This window comes from Panonychus citri, unplaced genomic scaffold (genome assembly GCF_014898815.1).
Source record: "Panonychus citri isolate SS breed McGregor unplaced genomic scaffold, ASM1489881v1 Contig00142, whole genome shotgun sequence".
NCBI lineage: Eukaryota > Metazoa > Arthropoda > Arachnida > Trombidiformes > Tetranychidae > Panonychus > Panonychus citri.
The window spans coordinates 241,173-263,782 of record NW_026515547.1 but is presented as its reverse complement, the minus strand read 5'-3'; the positions used below and the strand labels follow the sequence as shown (position 1 = coordinate 263,782).

General features: G+C 34.6%; 1 protein-coding gene across 1 annotated transcript; it reads left to right on the top strand.

The window, feature by feature from the left end:
- Positions 1-267: 267 nt before the first annotated feature.
- LOC128395873 (sodium-dependent glucose transporter 1-like) lies at positions 268-2,087 on the top strand. Its single transcript, XM_053356346.1, has 4 exons — positions 268-691; positions 763-921; positions 992-1,423; positions 1,490-2,087. The coding sequence occupies exons 1-4, from the start codon at positions 484-486 to the stop codon at positions 2,038-2,040; spliced, it is 1,350 nt and encodes a 449-aa protein (XP_053212321.1). The 5' UTR covers positions 268-483; the 3' UTR covers positions 2,041-2,087.
- Positions 2,088-22,610: the final 20,523 nt, after the last annotated feature.

Here is a 22,610-nt window from a genome sequence, read left to right as displayed (position 1 = left end):
CCAATTATTGTATTTGAAGCATTTATGTCGACGATGAGTCGAGTATAAACTCAACAATCAAGTACAAATTTTCACTTAATTTTTCTTAGAAATAGATAACATAATCAGTGAATTTCTTCACTTATTTCAACAGAAAATTGTATTAATCAGCTAATCTTGAGTGTAATTTTCCTGAGTACAATTATGATGATTCTATTAATAGGTAGGAGATAGTTTATTATGATCTAAATCAGAAGAAAACATGTTAATGTAAAATATTGTTATTAGACTCAAAGTGTGAATTCAGATTGGTTTTAATCGGTTTGTATGTAAGATATGAAAAAAATGGTTGATCTTAGTAAATTATCTTGGAAAGTTATAAAAGTAATTATAAAGTTCCATATAAAAGAAGGGTGAATAGTTTTATTTCTTTTCATTGTGTTGAATTCATGGCAATCAAACAGTTTTACTATTCGAGGATTTGATTGAATCGACAGGACGAAGATGCAGTTAACTAATTCATCTGATAGCCATAGAGTAAAACTTATAAAAACTTTGCTCTGTGTAATATCATTTCTGGGTCTCGGTGGATGTAACACTTTACTTGGATCCTCTTTACTTGATCTTCAGATCAGAATTAGTGAATCTTTCGCCGTCACATCGAACCTGGTCCCAGCTCGATCCATTGGGTATCTTATCGGAGGAATTGCATGTAAGTTAATTGTTTCATTTACATATTTAATATCTTACAAATTGTATTAATCTTATTAATTCAATTTGAAGCTGGTTTAATTGATCGATTCTTAGGACCAAATATGATACTCTTTATATCCAATTTTATCGCTGGTGCAGCGATTGCGATCGCTCCTTGGTTCAAATCTTTTTACTTCGTTTATTCATTCATTTTGATCTCAGGATTCGCTCAGGGTATTTTCGACATTGGTGAGTAAATGAATCACAGTTATTTCAACAACTGTTTGACCAATTCAATGTTCGAGTAATTTTCTTTCAGTTTGTAACACTTACATTCTTAGAATCTGGAAGGACAGTAAATCTCTATCGAATTATGTTCAAGTTCTTCACGGGGCCTTTGGTGTTGGTGCTTTGATAACTCCACTAATTAGTCAACCATTTTTACTACCTCTAAATGATGATGATTCTAGTGATGGTGTTACTATCACAAAGATAGATAACATTACCATTCAGGGAAATTACACTCCGAATGATGTTAAAGTTCAGTGGGCATTTCTCTCTGTCACGGCTTTGCAGTTTATCTCATCGGTTGGATTCTTGATATTTCATTTCAAAGATAAAACGAAACAACAAACCATCGATACAAATGAAGAGGATATTGATGATCAACCAAAGAAATGGAAAATCTATGTTGGCGTTGGATTAATGGCACTTTTTGCTAATACAACTTTCGGTGTCTCAGTTCTGATCGGTATGAGTTATCTCCTAGTGCGACAATCGTATCAAAAACTGACTTTCGTTTTCCACCATTTTCTAGGTTCATTAGCTCCTGCATATGTTGTGAAATCTGATTTACACATGAGTAAAGCTACTGGAGCTTCATTGGTAACAGTATTTTGGTTGGTTCTAACCGTTTACAAAGTCTTTTTCGTTGTCATATCGAACTTCATTGGAGACAAATACTTGATGTTATTTAGCTATTGTAGCGAAATAGCAGCGATATTCGTTCTGATTCCTCATGCAGGTTATAATCAGTTATGCGCATGGATTGGATTGAATCTTGTTGGCATTGGATTCGCTCCTCTATTCACAGTCGCTCTAAGTAAATTACAAAAGTATTTTATTCTCACAAATGCTTTAGCTCCATTTATATTCATCAATGGGTCGATTGGTGAAGCTATTCATCCATGGATAGCATCTAAACTAATGGATGCCAAGCCAGTTTCTTTCGTCTATTACCTTGCTATGGTCTCGTTCTTGAATACTTCCATATGTATAATACTGCCAATCATATGTGATAAAATATTTGCATCTGAAAAGAAACGCACTTACACCCGAACATCATCAATACGATCTTGGACAAGATAAAACTTGATCAATATACTGATCAAATTTCAAAGCTTATTAATAAAGATTTTTGTTCAATCAAGCTCGCATGATAATATTTAATTTATCTTGATATATAATATTTATTATATTGCGGTTTATTTATTAAAAGGACACTCTGCAAAAATTAGACTTTTTAGTTAAGAGTTGAGATTTTGTGTATTTGTAAAGCCAAAATATAAAGTCTAAATATGTTTATCTTTTTCTGGTCTGATCAGTAATTTTCGAGAAAATCAAGTTCGAAGTTTAAACTTCAGGTCGCTTTTTCTCAGAAACGATGAATTTTTAGATCATGAAATTTTTATTTTACCGACAACTTTTCATGCCCTTACAGAAAATCAGATTTGTTTTGGTGAAAAAAGTGTCCAAAGTGCTCCGGTCATAATTCCGTTGTATTTAAATAAATGGACCGCGATTAGTCCCTAAACATACTAAAAATTATGTTTTCTTGATTTATTATAATATTGAATTGATTACGATTGCAAGTAATTAAGGAAGAGAAATGATTGATTCTCTTGACAATATTAAATAATATCTATTGGAAATACATGGAAGTTTATTGATCAATGAAACCGAACTCATTTTAACATTAAAACATTTGGTGAAACACTCATATTATGAATCAATTAGTTAAAACGTGTAACTGAATCAACATTCACTATCACTTGAAAGTTTTTTGTTCAATTAGACTGACGATGATAATTTACTCATTGAACTACAGCCTCGTCATTCAAATTATCAAAGTAGCGACGTTCCGGTACAATATCATACTCGATAGATAACGATATTTTTTCGATATTTTGATACAATATTCAGAGAAGAATTTCAATCACAAAAACTACAACAACAATCATAACGTTAGATTTATTTATTCGTTTTTCATTCGCAAAAATTTTTTTCTTTCTTTTGTATCGAATCATTATTACTTCTTACCTTATTTAATCAATAAAATGCGTTTTGGTAACCATTAATTACATTCTATCCAATCATTTCGTTCAGGTTAGGTTCATTATGTAAATACCCATATTATCATCATTATGATAATATGGGTATTTCATTATTATAATGTGAGAAACAATTCCTCCCTTTAAAACCATCAGATATACTTATAAAGCACTAATAATAGGTACAATACATGATAAATCCACTTTAATAAAATTTTCGATTATTAGTTACATCAGCCGTCGATAGGGGCCACTAGGCTGTCCATAAACTAAAACTTAGGTGCTTGAAAAAGTTTACCATTTTAGTATATTTCCCATATAATAAATGGTGCTATATGTCTATGGTAAGACTCAACTATTAAGGTCACAATTAAATGATATAGATGCACTTTTGGTACATAGATTTATTAAATATAGTTTATTCCTACAACATTCAATAGGAAAAGGTCATTGCACGATCACGAACCTTGTTAGTAAACAAAATCATCAATTGGATTGACGTTTTGATCTCGTGAGAAAATTAAATTCGCACTAACAATTAGACCAAGGGTCAAAAGCAATTTAAATTACTGTCAAGATAAACAATAACCTGAGGTCAAAAATACATGTATATTCTCATGGCTAAATTGGAATTTTGTTAGCTCACTCGGGTAATGTACAATTCGGATATAGTAGCGAAGGAGAATATTCAAAGTCAATTAGATGCAAGATTGGGCCGAAAGAGGCGAGTGAGAAAAGATGAGAGAGGGAAAATTTGAGCTTAATTTTAGAGTTGGAGAAAGAGAGAAAGAGAGAGAGCTTTAGAAAAAGCATTAAGGGATAAATTTAAATTGTAACCACGTACACAATTTAATTACGCTGATTAAAACAGTATTTATTTAGTAAAACAGTTGGATAACATCTACCCCGATTTCATAAAGAAAATTGGCCATTATATTAGTGGTTCGGGAGATTTTCTTCTCCCTCATCTTCTTCATCTTCAACAAAAATTATCCAATCAGATCAACCAGGTACCACCTCTCATGTGGTACCTGGTTGAACAAAGAAAACTGGTCGGGTAACCAGTTTTTAGTACAGTTCTTTGGGGTTACATAAAAAAGGATCAACATCCTCGTTGATTTACAATTATTAGGAGATTAATATACAGGGCTATTGTTATGAAATGTCAAAGAGAGAAAAAGAGAGATTAAGATAATCACTTTATTACCTTATTTACCACCTTACAAAAGTCACCTTTACTTGACTTTCTCTCTCTCTCTCCTTTTCTCTCTCTCTCTCGTATAAAAATTGTATTGGAGTCTAGATATTAATTAATTAGAATTTTTCAATCAGTGAAGATTGAAAATAAAAGTTCCAATGATGAGAAATAAAAATGAAGAATAAGTAAACAATTACTTTGATTGTGATTCCAACAAAAGTTTAGCCTAATAAGTTTCAACAATTTTGGTGCCTCTGTGTGAGGGTTTAACCCACCCTAAATAAACAAAGTTATCACAAAGTGATGAATGTGAATTAATGATATTTTTTCCTCCTTTTCAACTTATTGTAAACAATAAATTGTTATTTCAAAAATCTCTTACTCTACACCTAAAACTTTGTAAACAGATTAAAATCCAATCAGTTGGCCAACAAAGAAGATAAAACATTGAGATTCAATTTGGTAAAGGTAAAGAAACTTAATTATATCAAACTAATTTTCTTCCTGTGCTAAACCATTACCCATAAATTACCCAAAATCAAATCTTACTCAATTTTCAATAAGAACCAGTGAAGGTTCAAACTCTCACTTGTTTCAACTGAGTCAGTGAAGACTCAAATGAACAAATCCTAATGAATTATAGTTAATCAGATTTGAACTTGCTTTCAACTTTAACACCTTGAACTTGATTCCAACTGAACCAGAAGCTCAGTTTGATCAGTGAAGATTAAGACTGAACCCGAAGTTCGGCTTGATCAGTGAAGATTAAAACTGAATCAGAAGTTTAGTTTGAATCAGTGAAGATTCAAAAGGTGAAACAAATCAGTGAAGCTTTAGTGACCTCCTTCAAAACAATAAGAGTCAGTGAGGACTCACCTAACTTAAACTATCACCCTTCTGCATAAATAAGAACAATAATTCAGAATCAGTGAAGATTATAATCAATCACTCAGTCACTGAGCCAGTTAACCCACCGATTAAACTCTAAATTGACATTCAATAAAACAACGAACTCGTATCGACCTTCGCGTAACCAATCAACGATTAACAATATCAACAATAATTAGAAGCTACTCAAATTCATTTAATAACATTGAGTCAACAGTTAACATCCATAACCTTTTACCCAAATAATAAATAATTCATAAGTTAAATCATTATTCCAATTAGACAAACAACAACCTAAACCAAGTTCTGAAAATCATAACGATAGAAATTGAACCAGTTGAGATTCGTCTTTACCATTCAACTTGACTTGATAACGATTACATTCAACGATTCACCTCTACTCGATCTAATTATTCATTGACTTTAATTACCTTCAACAAATGATAACACCTTTTAACCTTAAAATAACTTTACCACACGTCAATTAGTTACTTCAGTCATAAATTATCATTAGATTAAAATGATTGAACAATCATAAACTTTTACTACCCTTTGACTAAAATCATTAGATCGAAATGTCAGTACCTCCTACTGCACCGTCATTATCATCAACACCCAATCAGGAATTTAATCAACCAACTCCTTCAGTTATGAACATTAATCTTTCTAACCTTTTGCAGAACCATATAACTATTGAACCTTTCAGGGGAGATAATGAGGATGTAGTTGATTGGTTGGTCCAATTTGAGTTTGCCTCTCAAGCTCTAGGCTTAAATGCAACTGAAATGTTTAAAATAATCCCATTCTATCTTCAAGGTTCAGCTCGTCGCTGGTACAACTTGACCGTTAGTTCATTCGGACCAGCGAATAAGCCAACGACTTATGAACAGCTTAGAGAATGCATGATAACTGGACTCTGTCCAGCAGATTATCGTACTCACCTTTCTCAACAACTTCATAATAGCAAACAGAAACCAGGCCAACCAACAACTAGCTTCATCTATGAGATTCAAGAGCTTTGCTCTCGAATGAACAGTCAAATGCCTGAGAACTTAATGATTAGTTTCATCTCTGAACGATTCTTACCACAGATCAAATTTGTCACCACTTTACAAAATCCAAAGTCACTGAGTGAATTAATCCAGGCGGCCAAATTAGCTGACAAGGCCTTAGTTAATGGTGAGGTCAAACCTAATCATAACTTTAGCCTTGAGTCTAATTCATCAAATGCAATTGAGAATAAATTATTAAACACTTTGAATCAATTGCAATCAAAATTTGATCAATTGGAAGAAAAGTTAAATACATTTACTGCTAAAGCCTTCAATCAGAATCGAGTCACTTGCAACTTTTGCGGTCATCGTGGCCACACCGAAGAAAATTGTCGCCACCGAATGGCAGCGATTCAAGCCAATAACTTTCAGCCAATTAGTAGTCAACTGACTCAACCAGCTCAGTCAAACCAACAAAACTTACCATTGCAATCCAATGCTATGCAATCACAAGATCAATCGATTCAGCCTAATCAACCACAAGTCAATCAACAAGCCCCATCAGCCCAGGTCAATCAACAACCGTTCTACAATCGTAATAAACGGAGAGATAATAGAAATTATCAAAATCGTTCTAATAATGATCGAAACTGGAGAGAGAGAGATGAGAACAGGCAAAGAGAGAATCCCTCTAACCAGCAAGAGCAAACAAATCAAGGTCCTCAAATTAGAACCATCACTAAAGTTGATTATGATGCAGAAGATGATGATTACACTAGTGAAGAGGAAGAGCCTCAGGTCTCAGCCATTTGCTCGATCTTCAAGAAAAAGCTAATCCATCAACAGATTAAAGTTGATAACCATAGAGTTGAAGCCATGTTCGACACCGGCTCTGACATGACCCTGATTACAAGAGAATTAGTTGAACAATTGAAACTGAACTTAGAACCATATAAAGGTCCAACTCCCTTAGCGGCCAATGATAAGCCAATTCAAATCTTAGGTCAAGTCGATATTACAATTAAGATCAGTGACAATAGTTCAGCCCTATTGATAGTAACTACAGTCCAAGTAATCGATCGATTACCCAAACAATTTAGTGTCTTAATCGGTCAAGATGTTATGTCAAAGGCTAATATAGTGATTGATTGTTCGGCCGGTAGGGTACATATTAATAGTCAGCCAATAAAACAAGTTGACACTGAAGTAACTAATCAAAGTGAATCAACTGAATCAATTGAAACAACTGAAGCAAGTGAAAGTGAATCATCTACTATCGATATCGACAACATCGACCGTTCCATCACCATCGATATTGACAGTGAAGTCAGCGATAGTGATAAAGATAAATTGTACGACCTTTGCAACGAATTTCGGGACGTCTTCGCTACGAACCAACGTGAGATTGGCCGTTCAAACCTATTCACCCACTCCATCGATACCGATAATCATCCTCCAATTGCTTGTGCTCCTTACACCCAAGGTGCTTCAAAAAGGGAAATAACGAAGGCTCTAATAGATGAGATGCTCCTGGACGATATTATCGTTGAGTCTTACTCTCCATTGTCATCCCCTGTTGTCCTAGTTAGCAAGAAAACCAAAGATTGGAGACTTTGTGTTGATTATCGTAAATTGAATGCGATCACCAAGAAAGATCGATATCCGATTCCAGATATTAACACCTCACTCGACTGTTTCCAAGGTGCAAAGTATTTCAGCTTACTTGACCTTCGAAGTGGCTACCATCAAGTCGAATTAAATCCAGTCGATCGAATTAAAAGTGCCTTTGTAACAACATTTGGAATGTACGAGTATAAAGTGATGCCCTTTGGCCTCTGCAACGCCCCCGCCACTTTCCAGCGATTAATGGACGTTTGCCTGGCTGGCCTCAAATACAATTCTTGTCTCGTTTACATTGACGATATTATCATATTCAGTCGAACCATGAATGAGCATTTCAATCGATTACGATCAGTCTTCAACAGATTGAGAACCGCCGGACTGACCCTCATGCCTGAGAAGTGTACCTTCTTCAAAAAGAAAATTCTTTACCTTGGTTATGTCATCAGTGAAGATGGACAAGAACCAGATCCTGAGAAGATAAGGACAATCCGTGATTACCCGATCCCGTTAACACTTAGAGATGTCCGAGCTTTTGTTGCGCTCTGCTCATATTATCGAAAATTCATTCGCGATTTCGCTAAGATCGCTCGCCCTCTCACTCAACTGACACGAAAAGAAGCACCTTTCATTTGGGGCTCCGATGAACATGAGTCTTTTGAACAACTAAAAAAGTTACTCTGCTCCACTCATGTCCTCGAACACTTTTATCCAAATCGACCAATTCAATTGAGAACCGATGCTTCTGATTTTGGATTAGGTGCGATTCTCCTCCAGCGCCACGATAATAAATGGAAGCCGATCGCCTACGCCAGTCGACAATTACAAGGAGCCGAAGTCAATTACCCGATCTCCGATAAAGAATGTCTCGCCATCATTTACGCCGTAGAAAAATTCCGTCCCTACCTCGAAGGATCCAAATTCGAGATCATTACTGACCATTGTGCCTTGTGCTTTTTAAGGTCAAAGGCTAAACTTCCTCCTCGCCTTATGCGTTACTCCATAACCTTACAATCGTTTGATTTCACTATCATTTACAAGTCTGGGAAAACTCACGCTGATGCTGATTGTCTGAGCCGTTACCCGACTCATGATCCTGAATTTAACGATAAAGATGAACAATTTGAACAAGGTGATGAGATCTTCACCTTATTAATTCAAGAGGACTCCAAAGAAACGAGTAAACTAATTGCTGAACAACATAGCGACCCCTTCATTCAAATGAAAATGAATCAACTGTCAAATTTGGACTCTCTGGATAAACTAACTAAAACTAAACTTGTTAATAATCATCGCATTAGAAATGGATTACTAGAGAGAAAAATTATAACCGAATATGGTAACCGATGGGTCCAAGTGGTGCCCGAGACTCTAATTGATGAACTGTTGAAATCTTATCATGATGATCCAATTGGAGGTCATTGTGGAGTCTATCAGACCTACAATCGTGTTCGTCAACGATATTATTGGCCAAAAATGCACCAGGTGATAACTAATTACATCAAAAATTGTCGCGATTGTCAATTTAATAAACAAACAAATGCATCGATGCACCAATGAAATCAATCCATGTTGGTAGGCCTTTCGAGAAACTCGGAATCGACATAGTTGGTCCGTTACCATTTTCATCAGGAAAGAAATACATCATTGTGGCCACTGATTACTTTACTCGGTGGGTGGAGACGAAGGCGCTCACTCACAAGGCCGCCTCGGTAACTGCAAAATTCCTGATCGAAAACATCGTTGCTCGCCACGGTTGCCCCGCCTCTATCCTATCTGATCAAGGTACCAATTTCACCTCATCAATAATTCAGAAACTCAGTGAATTTATGACTTCCCGCTGGCAATTTTCAACCGCCTATCACCCTCAAACCAATGGATTAACCGAGCGTGTCAACCGAACCCTTTGCCAAATGTTAATTCATTATTGTCAAGAAAATAAATCGAAATGGACTCAAATGCTACCCCTAATTACCTTCGCTTACAATACAGCAGCGAACAGCAGTACAAGAGCTTCCCCATTTTATCTCATATATGGTCGAGAAGCTAATTTCCCCGTCGACATCAACCTCTCACCCACCAGTGACCAAACCAACATTGATGATTACACTAAATTCATCATCAACGAATGGAAAACTATCAGAGATCAATCGAAAATCTTCTCTCTCGAAGCTAAAGAAAAACAAACAGCTTATCATGATTCAAAATCCAAGATTAAGAATTTCGAAATCGGTGAAAAGGTCCTCTACACCAGAAAAGAGGGACCGTTTTCCATCATTGATAAAATAGGAGAAACAACTTACATCATCAAGAATGATGATCACGAAATTCGAGTCCATGCCTCTCAATTATCAAAGTTTAATTCACGAGATCACAGGTCTCGATCACTATCGCCCTCTCATCTCAACAAACAGATGATGATACTCATCATTCTCTTTCTGATGAGCTTCGTTTTCGGGACTGAATATGGTGCTGACGTGATCTGGAGAGCAACGAAGCATAAGATAATAAATGGACGTAAAAATGTAAATTACACGATAAGCATACAGAATCTATGCTTACAAATTAAATCACCCATACATGGAAGCTTGAGCATTGACGCAGATAAGTGTGAGATCGATAATCAGGGACTGATCAACAAATTTGCCTGCAAAAGACTCATAAAGGAAGCACCGAAGTGTGGAGAGGAAATAAAATGGTTTTGTGGCCTAAAACCATATAATAGAGAAGATATATTTGAGCTAGCACGACAACACTGTGAATCTTATGTTGAAAATCAACTTACACTTCCACTTTTTGGATCAAATATAACACAGAAAAGAAGGAAAAAAGAGTAATATTTTCAACTCTTCTAATAGGATCATTAGCTGTAATTGGGTTCGGTACAATTAAAAATTGGATCTTCCAATCACCAAATTATGATTTGTTAGCAACAGCCTCAAATCTAACCTACGAAGTATTAAATAACCATCAAAATAACCTCAAGCACATTGCAGATCAGATCCTTTCAACGAACACTCGACTAGATGAGTTAGAGCAAATGATCCCAATCACCTCTCTCCAATCAGCCACTGTTGTTTATCAAACACAACGAATCAACGAAATCATGAGAGAAACCAGAGTCGCAATGGAAAATGGGGAAAAGATACCGGAAAGCTTATTGAACTTTTTCAAAGTAGAGTTACCATGTGGGAAAAGTTGCCCCTTAAGCTCCATGGAAAATTGCAAAGTAACTTTCAAAACGATCAACAAAACAATCCTCGTCGAGTTATTATTCAGAGTCGATAATTACGCTGATGATATCATCATACACAAAGTTGATCCATTCACCTTAATTCAAGAAGTAAACACTGAAATCTGTATCAAGAATTATGTTGGCCCGAAGTTTATCGTGGTAAACACCACCTCGAAGCCGCCTGAAATGTGTGAAGTAACCGAAGATGATTTTGCATCGAAAAAACTAAATTTTGATACGGGAAAGTTCTGTCACAAAGTGCCTGAGGCCGGATTATGGAAATTATCAGATTGTGTTCAAATTGGCTCTTACAACTTCCAAATTAAAAAACCCCAAACGAAAATCGTTAACGAAGATTTTTTCGTCTATTGTTATGGCCACAATCTCACCATTTTTAACATCACCCGACCTTGTCCAAACCAAGTACTGAAAATATCCCGCTCAATGTCATTTCAGATCGGTCAAACCTCTTATACATCTAACGACCTAACATTCACACATGAGAAAGACGTGACTTCCTGGTCAACAACAATCAACTGGCAATTATCACTCTACGATTATGAGAGAATAAAATTAGAACCAGAAAAGTTAGAATTGCTCAAAAATGTAGTCATCGAGGCCCAACGTCAAACCAATGAATCTTGGTTCACGTACCTAAAACGTGACGCTTTTAACCTCTTTCTCGGACTCATCTCCCTTTCTGTTCTCGTCATGTTAATCCTCAAAATCGTCAAAATAATCTATCAACCTAGACCAACAGTTTACTCAATGATCACTGAGCCTGTCATCATAAGCAAAACTAAGAAAAAGAATAAGGATAAAACCTTCCCAATTAAGCCCGACTACATCCCAATTAACCAATTATTCTAATTTTAAGTTTTATTTTATTGCCTCTTTATTAGATGCCCCGGTGATAATTCTCCTTTCCTCTTTGTCACCAATATATTAGTCCTGACTCAATATTTACGAGGAATATTCAACAAGTTTGGTGTTCCTCTTTCCAATTCAATTAGGAACAACAAAAAATTTGTAGTTCAATGTACTCAATTAGAAAACAGAAAAATGGCCAAGGTAACGATTTCTGCTGGAAATAAAAAGGATTTAGATGAAGGTTATCAAGAAACCAAGAAACTCCTTAAATTTTGCCCGATAGTCTCCAAATTAAGAGAAAAACATTGTGCAATCTGCTTCAGATATGCCCACGAAACAAGGAATTGTACTTTTTGCGCTGCTTGTCTTGCGGATGGTCACAAAATAGCTTGTTGCCCTTCGTTAAGAAAAAGTGAAGAAATCCCAAGAGTTAACCTCATATCTACCGATGATCAACCTTCTTCAAAACGTCGGAAAGTGAGAGAGAACCCCATTTTCTGGAAAAACGTTGGGAATTTTGACTCCAAATTATTGGAAAAGTTAAAACCTATCGGGAAACCAGCAGATGAAAAACCTACATTATCTATCGACACAGAAGGTATGGCCGTTGACGGAAAAGCGCTTTTCGTCACACTCGCTGGTTGGTTCAGCAGCAATGGACTTGGTGCCCAAGTAATCTATTGCGAATATATGAAAACAACGAACGTCGCTCATTTGACCACCCCCATATCTAGCGTCCAGATGCAACAAATCCAAGCTGGAAAGCCGTTAGAAGAGGTAAAATCAAACATCTTACTGGCCTGTGGTGGTAAAAGAGTTTTGATATTTGACTCCGACAATAAAGAGTTAAAAAAGCTAAATATAAACGATAGCGATCTCATGGAATGGAACATAGAATTGGTCAATGTTCAACAACTTTACGGGAAAATCTCATTAGAAAAATTAGTTAACTTCTTTTTCCCTCATTCAAAGGGTCTAAAAAGAGACTCAAATAATCCTATCAATGGTCACAACCCTGGACTTGATGCTTGTTTTACCATAAAGTTGTATCGAAAATACCTGGAGATGGTAAAGGATAAAAAACGGATTCCATCAGCCGACGATATAAGGTCAATGTTAACGGCTAATCAAAATTATTCAAATTACAATCACCTTTGTTACCTCTAAATCATTCGCAGGTACTGCCTCAAATTGGTCATTCGGAGATGTTATGAAATGTCAAAGAGAGAAAAAGAGAGATTAAGATAATCACTTTATTACCTTATTTACCACCTTACAAAAGTCACCTTTATTTGACTTTCTCTCTCTCTCTCTCTCCTTTTCTCTCTCTCTTATAAAAATTGTATTGAAATCTAGAATTAAATTAAGTAGAATTTTCAATCAGTGAAGATTGAAAATAAAGTTCCAATGATTAAAATAAAACAAATGAATTAAATGTGAACAATTACTTTGATTGTGATTCCAACAAAAGTTTAGCCTAATAAGTTTCAACAGCTATTCAATCTTTATTGCACGCAGATTTTTAGTTAGTAGTCAAGAACCAATGAGTTAAAAGATCAAACCTCTTACAGATACATATAGGGATTGAAAAACTTCGCATAAAAGTTTCAAGGTCATTGAGATCATTTCACGATCAACCTATCTAGAGGCCATTTGAAGGTTTTATTGAAACGAAGAACGAAAAGTTATTGCGGATAGAAATATTTTTATCTTTATTGTTTTAAATCAATGTAAGCTTTTAGAGTGACTCGAGAGTCTCTCTCAAGGAAATGTCCGATGGTTACATGTTTATCATCATCTCTACGTAATTTTTGACGATTGAAAGATAAAAATTTATCTAATGAAACTAATCCTATTGGTTGTTGTCAAGGCCAAAGATCTTGTAAGTCAACGTGTTGGATAAACGATGCTTTTAATTTAGATGGCGTAATTCGAGTTTATTTGAATCGTCTTTTCCTTGTGTTAATAATTGTCGTCCGATGGCTAACTCTCGTACTTGCATGCATATCTCGTCGAGGCTTAGTCCTGTTGCTAAATCATTGATCTGTAGTCCGGTAGTTCGAGTATTTGGGTTTGATATTGTAGTGTTTTTACCTGTGTTCTTTTGGAAAGCGATAAGTTTTGGATCTGTAGGAGCGTTTGTTTCATTTCAATCTTCTCCCATCCTAATTATAAAATAAAGAAAAGAAAGAAGAAAAAATTCAATTATTCATCTACCCCAAATCACCGGGTGTTACGGAAAAAATTCTGTAACGGGAGTTTCAATGAGAGTAAACTGATTGAGACTCTTTGACAATAGTCGTGCCAAAGGAAATCTGATCTTTATTTTTTTTCTCACTCTTTTATAGTAATTAACAATCTACATTTAATTAATCTGAGTACAAAGTTTAATCATAAATAATTAATTATCAATAATTAGTTAATCATAATCTTTTGAGGTTTAATTATGGTTGATCAGTGGAGGTGAGGGGATTTTATTTAATTAAGAAAAAGGGTTTAACTACTTTTATAATCTATTTCATTTCTTAAAGGTTAATCCGCGGAGAAGTTTCTGATTGTTAAGATGTTGTATAATTTATAATTTTATGACAACGGGTTTATTAAAACTCTTTTATTATTAGAACCTTTTTGTTTAAATACCGTAAAAATATTTAAGATTTAATTTAGTTAATTTTATTTCCATCACCGGGTGAATAACAGAGTTTATTGATCTTTTTGGATAAGGAATTAATCTACAACCAATGACACAACACAAGAAGCTGATGGTAATACAGATGAGTATCCAAACCCACATTGGTACATTCATTTTCCAATCGATTTTCAGGTGACTGATATTTTTTTTAATTTTCTCTTGAGCTTCATCGATTAATGTAATATCCAGTGGTTCAATTTGTAATTCTTGAGCTTATGGTTGAGTTAATTATAAATTGATTGCATGTGTATATTCTGATACTGGTGAATCTTGACTGTGATTTCTTGAATGTACCATAAACAAAAACGTTTAATCTGTGGACGTTTATTTTCGGATTCGAAACGTCAACCACTCCCGAGTTGAATTTTTTGTACTTTTCCAGAAGGCCGAACTTAATTGGCCTGTTTGTAGTGATGTTACATGTATAGTACACGGACAGATATAATATATATCATATAATGGATGCAGTACTGCCATATGTTGCATAATAAACACCATAATCTCGAATAATGAACTTAAACGCAAGTGAATCGTTGTCTACAACGTCTTCGTCCAGAAATTCGAATGGGATTTGAAGTCCACAGCAGAAACTCTGCAAGTAATCAGCGTCTTTAAATCGGAAAAATCCATCTTTTACAGCATCAAACCACCTCTCGTTCAGATCTATACAGGACATCAATCAATTCTTGTTTCATTTTGAATAAGTTGTAAGACAGCCAGTCATTTTAGAACCCCAGTTTTCAATCGCGGGTGTGATATTTCGGTTCATCTATAATAATTGATAAAAGAGAAAAAATATGATTAAAGCATAATTTTATAAAAAATCATTAATTGATTTTCAGCTTTTTGTCTCATCATCTTGAGATAAGCTGAATGGAGTTTACAATTTTTCATGATTAGTTTTAAATGGTTACATTTTAAAGCCCAAAGTTTCACATCAGAGAATTTGTTACAATTGGCTTTACAAATAATTAATTTTGTAGTCAAATGAGGAAAAAATACTCTGATCATCAGTAGATGATGAACAAAGTTTACAACTAATCAATTGATTTTCAAGTTTTACATGGATTTTTTTTAAATATAAATAATGAATGTTGACATCCACAAACGATTGGTTTTGTCTTAATTTTTTTTGTTCCATCCAGATCTTTTTTAAAGCTGGAGTCCTTGGTTGGAGCTAAAGGACACTTACCTTTTGAGACCTTATTGGTTGAAATGGTAGTTGAAATAATTTTCATCTTAAATCAAATGAAATTTGTTTAAGGAAATTTGATGAATTTTAGCCTGGTCGTCAATTCTCACTCCTTGGAGTTAGCTAAAAAAACTTTCTGTTGTTGAACTTAATGGAAGATGTTTGAACATCAAAAGAAATGATTACTTGAAAAAATTTTTCTTTTGTTTCAAGATTAAGTAACTTTACTATTGCAAGAAAGTCACTTGATCTGATGTTGAAGTCGGCGAGATTCAAGGGTTCGTTTGGGCCCTTGGTTGATCAAAGTTCGATAGGGATTTGTACGAGTTTGAGAGAACTGAAGTATGAAACAGACATTAATTACCTTTGAATTTATATGAAAACTTTGTCGAACTAAAGATGCAGTTGAATAACAAATAGACGTGAAAAGTCTGAATAAACTGTTGATGGAACAACGATGAAAATGAAAGATACTATTAACTTGAATCTTTTTATGTTGTAAAAGATTCGAAGACTTATGAAAATTCACTTGAATCCTCTTCCATTCATATACGATCGTTTTTCCTTAGCTCCCTAATCTCACAATAATAATAACTATCTGTGCCTCTTAGTTGCAGGTGAATTCAAATTCAAGGTGTACATTTAACTGGCACGAAATTTAACAATTATTCCGATGGTTGTTAGATTGAATAATTGCTAAAGTTTAAAATAAAAGAATGAATCAAGGTCTGCATCGTACTTTGATCGTGAGAGAAGGACTCTTGAAATGGTTCTAATTATAAAGTAATTATTAAGATGGAGGAAGAATAAGTACTGTGTTTTAATTGCTTTTATTTTGCACGACAGCAAGGTCATGATGGCTTTGAAATTAGAGGGCAATTCAACTATTTGTACACATGTTTTTTATGATTTTCTCTGCACCTTAGAGTCTTTAAGACACGAGAATTGAGTGGTGTGAGTTTGAGTGATACTTGTTTGTCATATCAAAATATCAAGGTCATCAGTAAAAAACTCGTTTCAAGGTCATCTGAAGGTTCTACAGTTATTCTTCACATTTTCAACCCTTAAAATGAGTAAGAGATCCTTGTCACAGATCTTGAGATATTACAGTTTAATTGAATAGCTGTTGAAAATCTTTATAATATTTATTTTAAAGTGCATTCAGCCGTGTCTCTATTTTTTTGTTGAATTACCTTCAGATGACCTTGAAATGTGTTATTTTCCAATGAACTGAATGACCTTGATCTTTTGATATGACAAACAAGTATCACTCAAACTCACACCACTCAAGCCTCGTGTCTTTACGACTTTCAGTTACTGAAGAAACCGCAAAAACATGGTAAAAATAGCTGAATGGTTGGAATCGAAAATGGATGATTAGAACTTATAAATATCACCACGAACATCAGAATGAGAATAGAATACTCCATGAACCTCAATTCCTGCTATGGAATTGTGATAGTCAACTACGGCTCCGAAACCTTTGGCTCGAGTTAGAAATTCACATCGTATTAACCTCAGACCAAGTTTTAGAGCATAAACCGACCAAGACCAAGACAAGCGATTGCGAAAGCCAAAACTGTAAAGTAGACCACCGTTTTAATCCTCATGTGAATGTAATTATGTAAAAATTTAATTAAAGTTTTCTACAAAAATAAGCAAATAATGAAATAAGCACAAAAAAGAAAACAGTTTAAGGGAGTTGTTTTGGTTAACCATATGTTTCCCACGAGCTCCATCTACTTTGCGTTAATATCAACATCCCGGTAATTTCAAACATACCAAATTTAGAAATAATTTCTGTCTACCCATATTAAGACCTATTTATTTGATATTGTTATTAATCATCACAAGAGTCTTTTCCGTCTCCTGCAAGCTATTTTCCGTATAAACCAACCAATTTTCTGTTGAAATCTTCAATCAACCTGAACCCGCAATCCAGTTAACATCAATCAATATCACTTTCAACAGTTTGCAATCAATCCTACATAAAATCATATTCATTACTAATCATCTGCATTCAATATAATCATGTTACTATGTTGTCATTCATCTCTAAAACCAATTCAACTCACCATGAGTCTCAGTAAAATATTAACTGTTAGTTTTAAAGTTCCAACCTTCACTAGATTCGAACCACCGATAGAAAAGTGGATAAGTGACTATGAACAAATCAAAAATATTCTTGGTTGGTCCTCGTTGGATTTTCCAATTTCTTAACTTGGTCGCAGTCTTTCGCATTTATTATTATTATTATATCGAGTGTCGTGATGACTCTGATCTTTCATGTAATATTCTTTAATATTAATATTAATTGAATTATTGATTATCCATCGTTAGAATGTTGGTCACTCATTGTATCAATGTATTACATTGTATTGGATCAAAAACACTAAACTCTCGAAGACTTCAGGAAAAAAGTTTGTGTTTCCATTGAAAATACCTTTTCAGTTGGCGAAGTCGCCATGATCTCCTGATATTACTTTGAGAATATTTAAATTGTTATAAGTTTCACCTCAACTATGAATTGAATTGAATCAAAACAATGGAATTCGGTAATTTTATCAGATTTACACCTTCAACAGCTTAAAGAGCAAGTTGATAGTGGCATGTGTAAATCTGATTCCCTTTTTATACATTATTACTTAGTTTTAATGCTATTTGATTTTATGTGTTCCACTTGAATCACCAGATCCGGAACCTTATTGTCCGGTTGGATTATCAAGAAATAAAAAACTAAATTTCAATAGTGAATCTTTCTAACGAAAGAATTAAGCATTAAAAATTAAAAGCTTTGAAAAACTAACGACAATTAGAAAAAGAAATCAGAGAGACCTTTTAACATCAGTTAAAATACGAAGGAGTTACGAAGCTGATAAAGTTAATTCGATAAAATTAGAACAGTCTCTTTTAAAGTTCGAGAAGGCAGATAAACGAGCTGCAATTTTCATCAGGGCATCCGACAAAATCAGCAACAACATCATCAACAGCCATTCCTTGTAATACAAAAAAAATCACCGAGAGAAATTGCTGAATATATAATATCTCTCGGATTCCATTAAACCAGAATTTAATAAACCATCATGAAATTATTCAGCTCTGTTTAGTTTAATTATAAGTAAACGTCTTGAAAATTTACATTTAAAATAAATTGTAATAAAATTATTAATAAAAATGATCGAAGTGATAAAAACCATGTATTCAAATAAGTTGGGAAAATTGTACACCCAAAAGCATTACCATTGAATTAATCGATAAACCAAAAAGAAGACACTAATAATTATGATAAAAGCCTGTATCTCAGCTGCCTTTTGACGGAATATCATCAAACCTTAGGTTTGAGTGTAACTTTTTGTGTTCTTTCACACAACGACCTTAAAATGACCTTTAAATGCTACCTTCGTTAAATGACCTCAATGACCTTGAAAATCGTAGGGTCGAGCGCTTCAATTCTGTTCAGTCCTCTGGTCAAGTCTGACATTCATAGTTCTGGAGATATTCAGTGTAATAGCCGTAGTGGATAAAAAAACGCCCTGTATAACAATTAAATTGATGATATAGTCATCTTTTCACCTTGTTAAGCGAGTCACATTAAACATATGTGAATCGGAAGATTCTTAAATCACCTTATAATAACTAAATATTAAATCACCATCACAATTATATAATAAAACTCAGACTTAAAGTTGAAAGTTGATTAAGAGAAGAGGGAAGTGGTACTGACGAAACAATACAATGTTTCAATACATTGATACTATAACGATGAAGGTGATCATGGTCAGTGCATCATGATCACCTTCTAGAACATTCTAATTATTAAATCAATTCATCATGTTATTTTTTATATACAGTAAACTACCAGATAATGAGACAAATTTTTTCAACGGTCCCTAATCACGACTTTTCTCTTTCTTTCTCTTTCTTTTCCGTTGTCATCACAATTACGACAACGTCGTCACGGCAATGGACACTTCGTAAGAATAGCTTATTTACACAGCAGTCTCATTATCTGGTAGTTTACTGTATTTGATTTTATCTCGTCATGAGGATTTCGATGATATGCGTTTTCTCTATTTTAATGGTCATTGTTGTCCCTGGTAAGTATTCTTTGTTTCATTTATTGAATAAATTTTTCCAACTAAGTTCCCTCCATAGCTCCCTCAGGATTTGTTTCACTTTTTTCTATAGATTCAGATAGTCAAATTTTTTTGTGTCACAAATGCTTTGACGGAACCCATACCTCCACCTATCGTTTTCGAAAATATATTATTTCGAAATTAGCGTAAATTTTAATTTTCTTTTTTCTTTTAATTTTCTTTTCAAAGTTGTCGAAGGCGGGAAGACTGGAGATAGGGCCAGTCGAGATAATTTGATTTGGCGGAGCAAAAGGGTGCAAAAACAGGCATGTGCTAGGATGAAAACGACTGGTAAAGCAGATATCATGATGGCTGATTTAACGAGTGATTCTGATTCTGACAATAGTTACGGTTTGGCTAAATCACCAATAGTGGTACCTTCACCAGCACGCAACGAACCCGGAATATGAAGGAATCACTGAGGAGGAAGGATGGAGATAATCATGGTGATGTTAATGATAATGGTGGTGATGAAAATGTTGGTGATGAAAATGTTGGTGATGATAATGACGATTTTGGTGACTATCCAGGTAATATTTCTGATAGTGGTAACTCATTTGTATCCGGATCGTGTGGTAAAAAAGGAAAAGGCAAAAAGAAACAGAAGAAAGGTGTTCCTCTTAAGCTACCGTTACGTATACGTAAAGAATTGATGGAACAGCCATCCTGTATTTTAATCGTTGGATTGAACGTGAGGATGGTGAGGAAGAGCTTTGATTCTATTGGGGTAATGGGGCAGCTAGACTCAGCCGTTTTGACAATCCAAAAATAGATTTGAACGATTTTCAAAATATACATTTGAAGAGCATCGTACTTCTTTGAAGGAGTGACCAGCAAATGCAGAAGGATTATCTGTAGAGTCGTTGGAGAAGAAGGCGATTGAATTCATTAGGTGCATCCATTTGCTTTTATCTGTAATTACTGTGGGGTCACTTATTATAAGATGATGGATATGGAAAGGCATGTTTGCGAAAAAAAGACTTTCTACAGAAACTTCTTATAAGAAGGCTTGTTCTACTAGATGCAGAGAAGAAGGTCTGAATAGGAAAAGTATTGGAACCACAGCATTTCCTAAGAAATTTCCATGATGCGATGTAATTTGTCAAGATCCGGATTTGGTCGATGATAATGGTGACTTTACTGTTTCTGAAGCAATACGACTGGATTACGAAAATTACATGGTTGGTCGTTCTTCACAAGATTTATCGAGAAGACGTGGAAGACCAAGAAGAAATTCGATTTTGGCTCGAAGGAAATGCTATTATTTACTTCTTTGTTATTTACTTCTTTCTTTTTCGTATTTCTTATTACAATGAGTGAAATTTATAAATTAATGAACAATTTATTAGATTGTGAAGAACTTTCCGAACTCATTATATCCCTTAAACGATCTTCTGAAAACTACAATAATTCTTTGTCTCCCGATTAGTGGAGTGAAATACTTTTGACAAATTAATGAATTTGGTAAGACTTCGGATTAGGTCCGCACGTTTAGAGACCTGATATTTTTGTACATATAGCTCATGTCAAACTACAGTCAAGCTCAAAAGTTTGGAAACGATAGAAATGATTTGATTAAACTCGAACCAATCAGAATTAATTTCTGATTTTTACCAATAATATTAACCAGAGTTAGTTAATTAATTTTGCAAAATTTGATGAAAAAATATTTAAATTTAAATGAGTTATAAAAAGATAAAGATCATTACGTTGTCGATCATTGGATCATAAATTTGGAAACATTAAATTATTTTATTAATAAGGACTTAATAATCAGTTTAACCTCCATTCCTTTGAATAACTGTGCTCATGCGATCTTCCATTGACGCTACTAAGCTTTGTGTCAATGTCGCAGGTACTTCAGCCCACGATTCAACGATCGCGTTTTTCAAGCTCGAAATGTTCGAAAATTGTCTCCCGTGACCATAAACTTTTCGAACTAAATATCCCCAAAGATTTTCTATGGGGTTGAGATCGGGACTACAGGCTGGCCAAGGCAAAACCTCAACCGAATTGGCCTCAAACCACCTCCGAGTTGAATCAGATCGATGGATGGGAGCATTATCTTGCTGAAAAAGATATTCACCTGTAGTAATCAATGGCCCATTAGGTAACAAATGCTCAGCAAGAATATCCTGATAATGATCCGAATTCATTTTGGGCAAACAAAATACCATAGGCAATGTTCCCGCCATTGAAAAGCCAGACCAAGTCATTACTGAACCACCTCCCATCTGACGGCGAGAAAAAATGGCCTTTTCAGTTCTGATATCATGCCAATAAGACCTAATACCATCAGGACCATCCAAATTCCACTTTTTTTCATCGCTAAATATTATCGATGCCCATTTTTCTGGTGTAAAACAAACACACTCTTTAGCGAAAGCCAAACGATTAACTTTGTGTCGCTCAGTCAGCTGAGGACCTGAACGAAATTTGGTGTAAATAATATTAGGATCAGAATGCAACCTCCTCTTCACAGTACTGACACTACAGTCCAAAGAAAGTTCATCCTTAATCTGATTAGCGCTCATTTTATTCCGAGTCGCTAATTGAACAATTTGATTATTCTGCCTATTAGTGGTCACTTTTGGTCTACCAGATCTTTTTTTATTCCCATGGTTTTCAGGGTCTGAGAGAAACTTAGAGATGACCGATTTCGACCTACCAATGGCTTGACCAATCTTAGATAGTGACCAGTCCGGGTGAATTTGTTTTAATAATTTGATCTGACTTTTCTCTTCAACCGTAAGCTCTTTACCTGAACCCATTATTCTAACATATT